This window comes from Lissotriton helveticus, chromosome 12 (assembly GCF_964261635.1).
Source record: "Lissotriton helveticus chromosome 12, aLisHel1.1, whole genome shotgun sequence".
Taxonomy (NCBI): Eukaryota; Metazoa; Chordata; class Amphibia; order Caudata; family Salamandridae; genus Lissotriton; species Lissotriton helveticus.
Window position 1 is genome coordinate 851158801 of NC_136073.1, and position 7390 is coordinate 851166190.

The window sequence follows — 7390 nt, forward strand, 5'->3', positions numbered from 1 at the left end:
CTTGAAATTACACGTTTGCATAATTTTCAGAAATGTATAACTTTCATAAATCACCCTTGGGGATGGCACATGTGTCTACCACAAACTGCAAGTAGGCTGAAACTACAAAAATTCAGAAAAAAGGTCCACCTCTTTGAAAAATGCAAAACACTGTGATAAATTGTTTTTAATATAACTGCTTTTTGCTGAAAGCAGGAAAGATGGCGATCCTAGCACAACAAACCTTTTATTGAAGCTATTTTTTAGAAGAAGAAAAAATAGGATTTCTTACACACAACTCCAAATGTTCCCATTAAACAAAACCCAACAAAATGTGGCTATAGTTTGGCTATTTTCTCAGTTCGCTCCACTGGAATCCACAACCCCTGAATACCTTTTGAATCCCCACGATGTTGGCAAAAAAAGTATGCAAGTTTGGTGGATACCTTACTTGGAAAAAAAGTTATGAAGATTTAAGCGCAAAGTACCCCAAACATTGAAAAACTGCTTGGCACTGAAGTGAAACATGCCTGGCAGTCAAGAGGTTAAAAGGGAATAGTGGAATAGATTTCAGATTTAAATCAGACTAATAGGATTTCTTCCCCCCCCCCCCCGCCCCAGACTTTATTTTATTTTTTTAAATGTTATCAATTTTTATTTAAGCAGTACTACACTTAAGGAATACATGTAAAAAGAGGTCTGTTGCAGTCTTATACTCAACACCACCCATCTCAAGTATACTGTTATCTCAAAGCAGACTTGAGTCACGCAACACAATAGCAGAGGAGAGATAATCGTTCTCCTTCAATCAAGGGCTTGGTGTTAGTGGGAGGTAATTTAAGTAGTATCACTGTACACAATACTACACCAAATTTAAACCAGGGTCTCCAAATGTTGTCAACTTTCTTTAGGCAACACCAGCTAGTATCTATGGACTTCGATGCCACCAAACATCAATGTGATAAAAATCAATGAACCTAACAGAATTATTTTGGTGTTAGTTCCTATAGCGTTTAATTAGGAGAAAATGTACTTTCACCCAGTTCCAGAACAGCTGAATCTTACATGCAAGGTGGTGTGAAAAAACTGCCCGTCTGACCAGTGCCTTTCAAGCACTAATCATTCTGTTTTCCCAAACTGCATCCATTCTGTATAGGTATAATAGATCCCATGCAAAGCTTTAAATGTCACTTATCTGAAACTAAGGCCTGACTTGCCCCTCCCTATGAATTTGATGTACCTCTTCCCATTCCTTATCATCTTATCCAGGTCACTAGATAAGTTACCTCACACTATGGAACTTACCCAGTTGGATCTTAGACAGTCCAACAACTGCAGTATTGTTATCCAACCTTTTATAAATTAGGGGCACTGAATTTTTGATTAACAGATCAGTCAGGACTCCATTTTCTACTAGATAACAGTCCTTGATTAATTTATTTTGCCAATGTGCTTAGTCAAAGTGTTAATCGTTATAATATAAAAAAATCTTTAGTTTTAACTAGTGCATCCAGGAGTGTAATTGTGCAAATGTCTTTGCAACCTCCTGACCCCACACATTATCCAGTTTGGAGATTCCTACCCGATCCCTTTTACTCAACTCCTTGACATGTTTCAGTTGTAGCAAACTCTCACAGGTCTAAATGAAGGTAGCACTGGTCAAAATACCTTTACAACCCAGTTTTTTTAGCCATATGTTCCAAGCTGGTTGATAGGCTCTGGCAGTTTATGTGAAACACGTCCTTGTAAAGAAAATACTAGGGTAACCCCCAACCACTGAGCATGGAGGTTGGTTTTTAAAGAAGGTTCCAGTTACAACAAACAACCACTCAGTCACTATCACCATTTATGTAGGTATGAGGGATAATATATTAGTCATTAAAGTAGCACTCTCAAACCTGAAAAGTTAGAGAGCTTTAAAACTGCTGTATCAGAGTAGGGGCAGATATATTATTTCAAAAAGCTAACAGTGAATATAACACAATTTATACACAACAGTACAAAAACAAATAAGATATCTACAACTGTAGTCAGGAAGATAATTAATGAAGAGTGTATACAAAGATCTAATAGAATTCAGAAAAAAAATTAAAATCATATCATATTTTCAGATCAGAGACAAATGAATCAAATACGATTGTACAACTTTACTCGAGAAAATCATTATTGCTTATGTTGCACTCACTTTTATTAGTTGAAAAATATCTGTGTATTTACACTTAAGGCCAAGTAGGGTCAGGACATTCATGCATTTATAAGCAAGCCATGCTATTTTAAAGAAAACCCTGTCTCCCACTGGAAGAAACTGAAGGGGTTTTCTAATGTCAATACCACAATCTAATATGTTTGGGCGGCTTTAGCTCGGACTGCCACAAATGTATTTTTTTACAATGTGGTTGAGGAGGAATCATGCAAAAAATTACAGTAGTCAGTCCTTGCTATTATGATCACTATTCCCCCTTAGATTTCAAGAAGTGTAGGGGTTCTCCACAGTGTATATATTTATCAGCTTCTATGGTGTACTGCTACCAAAAAAGTGTTGACAGTTATACTCAACGATTCCTATTTCAGATTTTAATATGCTTTATTACCCATGAACAGGCCACATTATTGCCTTCATCTGTTAGCGAGATGGATTATACGGAAATGTATAAGCAGGACTACATCTTACTATGTGCATTTGAATCTGAATCTCAAAATAGTGCTTTTTTAATCAGTATTAAGTTCCAGAAAACTTTTATTTGTACAGTCCTTTACATGTATCTAATACTCTCTGGTACAGGATGAAGATTTTATGTTCTTGCAAAACCACTTCAGGGCTCTGGTAGAGACATTGTCTGCAATGTCCAACAAGTTCCGATGGTCTCCTGTTAAACCTGCTGTTTTCTGTGTGAGTAGGTCCTGTATGGCTTCATGCCCCTCATCTGCTGAGTTTTATCTCACATCCACACAAGTGCTGTTGTAGCATCTGTGTTACTACTAGAATACATTTTCTCTATGCAAGTATATTATGGGTTTAGAACAACTTTTTCCCGTAATGCTGCTATAATAAAGCTTTAGTAATAAGCCTACAGATCAAATCCGAAGAGTGTATTAAGAGGGTTGTTAAATCCATTTTCCTGTTACTGGGTACAATGAGTAATTGATTTCTGCTGTTCAGAATCTGATGGGTGTATAAACGACATCTTTAATTGACGAATTTGGTGATAAACAGCAGAAAAAAAGAGGATAACGAAATGAGAAATCTAATGGGTTAAAGAAGAGAGTCAACAATGAACCTACATTAAGTACAGTTAAAAATGTAGCTAATATAAGAGGAGCAAGAGAAAGCCCTAGTTAACAGGAAGATACAAATGCAAGGCAAACTGTTGAATTTCGGTTTCATATGATTGCAGCAGCAACAGACTGTCACCAAAGCATAAACTTCTGAGAATAAGAAACAAATTATGGAAGGAGCCAAAAGGTCTAAAAAAGCAAGGTTCAGTGGGATTGAGAAATAAGCTTTTACAAAAGCTTAAACTTCTCGAAGCGAAGAAAAAAATTAATTAAAGGGAGAAGAAAAAGCCTTAAAGAAGTGAGCCACGCGTGTACGGATTCAGCGTAGACATAAAATGCAGAGGGAAATGAGATGATGTTTAGGAAGAATAGGGCACAATGAAAACCGAATCGTCTGTAGAACAGGACTTTTAGAAAGCCAGGAAAGAATCAATAAAATAGTGAACCTGAAAGGACGCACTTGGAGAGTTGGAGTTCAAATTTCTCAACCCTCATTGTGGACACATTCTTACTTCCGGTCAAGACACACATAAAAAGTGTATGTCATACGAATATGAAAGTGCTGAACCCTTCCTAAACAGGTATGGAGACGACTGTAGCCCTGACAACATTGGGTTCATAAATAATGTACTGTTTACTCACACTCTAAAAAAAAAAACGTCAACAGCAATAGGAGTTGAAACTTACAAAGATGAGCATAAACCCCCTTGAAGGTATGCATTAAGCACTTGATACTAACGGCCCGGCCCCTAATGACTCACAGGGTATGCAGTCTTACTCAGGAGCTGTCAATTGCTTCTTCTGAGGAGCAGGGTAACCCAGATACTGACTGCCATGGGACAGGATTATTTCTATATGATAACATTTCTCTTCTCTGATTTCAGAGTGGCAAAGGGACACTTTGGACCAAGCATTTCCAACGAGTAGCTTGTGGGCTACGAATATATGATTATACCACGCTTACAATTACCACGCATGGCTTTACCACGCGAATTTTACATCGCAAGTGGCTTTACCACGCTGGTATTTACAACGAAGGACTATACCACGCGTAAAAAAACGTCTTACCTGCACGTCTTTCACCAGCAGCCCTTACTTCCATCCACCATGGAAACAAACGTCAAAACACGTCTACCAAAATAAAAAAAAGACTGCTATTTTGACGTACCCTGCACGTCTTTGAAGGAGGCTTTTTCCTTATACTTAAAAAATAATGTGCGTTTTTAAAATTTATTCAAACAATTATTATTTTTGGGGGGGGAGACCCCCCCCCAGCCCCCCGAGCCCCCAGCCCCCGAGCCTCCCCCCAGCCCCCCGAGCTTTCCCCCCAGCCCCCCAAGCCTCCCCCACCCCCCCCAAGCCCACGCAGAACGACTGTAAGGAATACCACGTCTCTCCCCAACCCACGCAGAACGTACTTGCGTGGTAAAGACCGTCGTGGAAGGCACCCGCGTTGGAAAAACGTTTACGTGGTAAGTGTAGCGTGGTAAACGTTATGCGTGGTGATGCCTTCGGAGTAAATGATGTTTCCCGTGGGCTACCAGTAGCTCTCCAGCTACATGCAAGTTGTTCTCCTGCATGCAGCCTACTAATATAGAAGCTTTTGCTTGGCTGAAATATTATTTATATACAAGAACTAAATATCAAATATTCAAGAAGAAAATATGTAAATGTTTAGGACTCATAAGCTGATGTTTAGGAAATTTTCAAAATGTAAAGCTATTATTTGAATTGGAGAGATGTTTTACTCATATTATTAACTTGGTGCCAGGGGGCTGCAGCTATGATAGTTATGTATTGCCCATGTAGATGCCTTCAAAATCGATAGTGCTTTTATATCTTTACTGCTGGCAACCATGCCTAATGCACTGATATGATCACTGTTGACAATCCTGGATGGGGTGGTCACCATCACATCACCAACACTAGTTTGGAGTGATTTATGTTGAACTCAAGTAGCCCTTATTACAGAAAAGGTTGGAGACCCCTGCTTTGGACTAATCCTGCTGAGGTGGGCTGGGGGGCACCAGGTTCTGCCTGAATTATCCTGCCCCCATAAGAGGGAGTGAGCAATAAATGCTGATGCTCATACAGTAAACTCAATGACAAAGGATCATCCAAAGGCACTTGGTGACCAGAAGAAAGTGTTCCAAGTTAATACTGGGCCGCGTGGACACTGCCCCACCTACCATGAAGTTGAGTACACCTTTGGTTGACCACACTAAGAAATTAATAGATAGTGCCATCTGTCTATGCACCAAAGCAGGCCATTAAGCCCTTGCGGCGCAGATTTCATAGAAGTATGCTCATATCTCCAAGGTCAAGTACATTCGCGACACAATTTAAACTCAGAACTCAATACACAAGTCAGCGTCCACTACATTTGAGAGTACTAGGATCAATGAGGAAGTAAATTCGGCAAAAGGTTTCTAGAACACAATTCCTTCACAAGTGGACTGTGTGACTATCAATGCCCTGAACAGGGTCTAAGATTAGTAAACTTACACTTAGGTGCTGAACCAACCACTGAATGGGCCAGTTCATGCCCTAGGCATGTTATATTTGATTTGGCGACCTCCAAGTTGCCAACATCTTTGAATGATTTAGGGACCTTACAGGTGCTAAGCTGTAATGTGAACGCAGTGATCCCACCTCCCCCAGGTGCTCACGTTCACAGTTAGACTCAGTAGCCCTTAGAAACTGCTACTATATTATACATTGTAAAGCTAGGTGGGAAACCAATAAAGGATTCTCTATAATCTAATACATTTTAGGGCCCCCAAAAGGCCACTAATGCCTCCAAGGTACGTGCAGTGTAAAGTTTACCGATTACTTTTGTTCACTGAGACAACTCGTCTAAAATGCTTTCCATAATTTAACAAATGACTGCATACTTGGAGTGGTGGTCTGAGTTCAGATCACTGAAGGAATGACACTAACACATTTGATTGTAATAGTTAAATGAGAGCCTAGAATGCAAAAGCTGTAACCCAGGAACAATGAGTTATCTGGAAATCCCAATTCAGTGAATACTAAGCACCAACTAACCTTTAAAAAGACAGGTACTGAGTACCTGCACTTCATTAATTTGAAGGGAAAAGTGGCTGCACTTCTCAGCACTTGTGCAATACTTTTAATAAAGACTACCAGCACTTCTCCATAGCAAGCAGGTACGGTGAGGAGTACCTGCACATTTGGATTTTCGTTTATTGCACTAGTCATCTAGAATAATACTCAGTGCCCCCTTGATAGAAGTGGTAAGGCCCCTACTACTAGTGCTGGGCCGTTCCTAGCTGCACATACAGGACAGGAGGCTAGACTCAACATGACATTTTAAGTCTCCCCCGGAGGTTAGAGTCCAAAGTACCAATCCCCACAGGCTACACTCAGTGACCATCGCTACCACCCTCTCTTCTTGCATAAGGTCGGGGCAATGATTGATAACCGAATCCCGCCGCCATTTTACAACTGCCAGTTGGGTCCCCACCGACTGTCAGCGCCCCTTCATTCACTCTATTAAGACCCCCCTCCTCCCTTCTAAATCCGCTATCTCCAAAATCCAGACTGTCAACGGAAGAGGCTTTAGAAGTGTGCAGCCCCTCCCTCCCAGGGGCGGGCACCACCATGGGAAACGCCCCCGCTCTGCTCGCCAGCCGGTACCTGTACGGTGGTGCCACGGCGGCATGCGGGAAACCGTAATAATTACTCGCCGCCATCTTGGTGTCTTCTCAAAACCAAACCCGGCCGGTGAAAAGGGGGCGGGGCTCCGAGCAGGTCACGTGCCGGCCGGCACGAGAGCGGAGCAGACACCGGCGTCGCTTGTCAAACCCCCTAAGCGCGCGCCGAATCTCGGTAACACTGCGCATGCTCAGTGTGCAGTAGACCGAACGAGATGCTCTTGGCTCGTGCCTGTTATGGTGCGCATGCGCTCTGTCTGGGTGGATAGGTAAATGTATAGGTAGAGGTAACATACATAGTCACGGCACGTACCTATACATTTGAGGAAGAACACGTGATTTTTATGAACATTTTATTTTTATTTTTTGCCTTTGTTATAAGTAATTTATTTAAGTGGGAATTTTGAAAATGTATTTTGTTTCTTGTGTCCCTATCATGGACCTTTTATTCATTGCTG

The 7390-nt window shown here is 41.0% G+C and overlaps 1 protein-coding gene across 1 annotated transcript in view; it reads right to left on the bottom strand.

The window, feature by feature from the left end:
* ZFR2 (zinc finger RNA binding protein 2) overlaps nucleotides 1-7094 on the bottom strand; it is a 553880-nt gene extending 546786 nt beyond the window's left edge. Inside the window, exon 1 of the mRNA XM_078669465.1 lies at nucleotides 6916-7094. Coding sequence (XP_078525591.1) covers nucleotides 6916-6971 — 56 coding nt within the window. The 5' untranslated portion in view covers nucleotides 6972-7094. The remainder of the gene's footprint in view (nucleotides 1-6915) is intronic.
* Nucleotides 7095-7390: the final 296 nt, after the last annotated feature.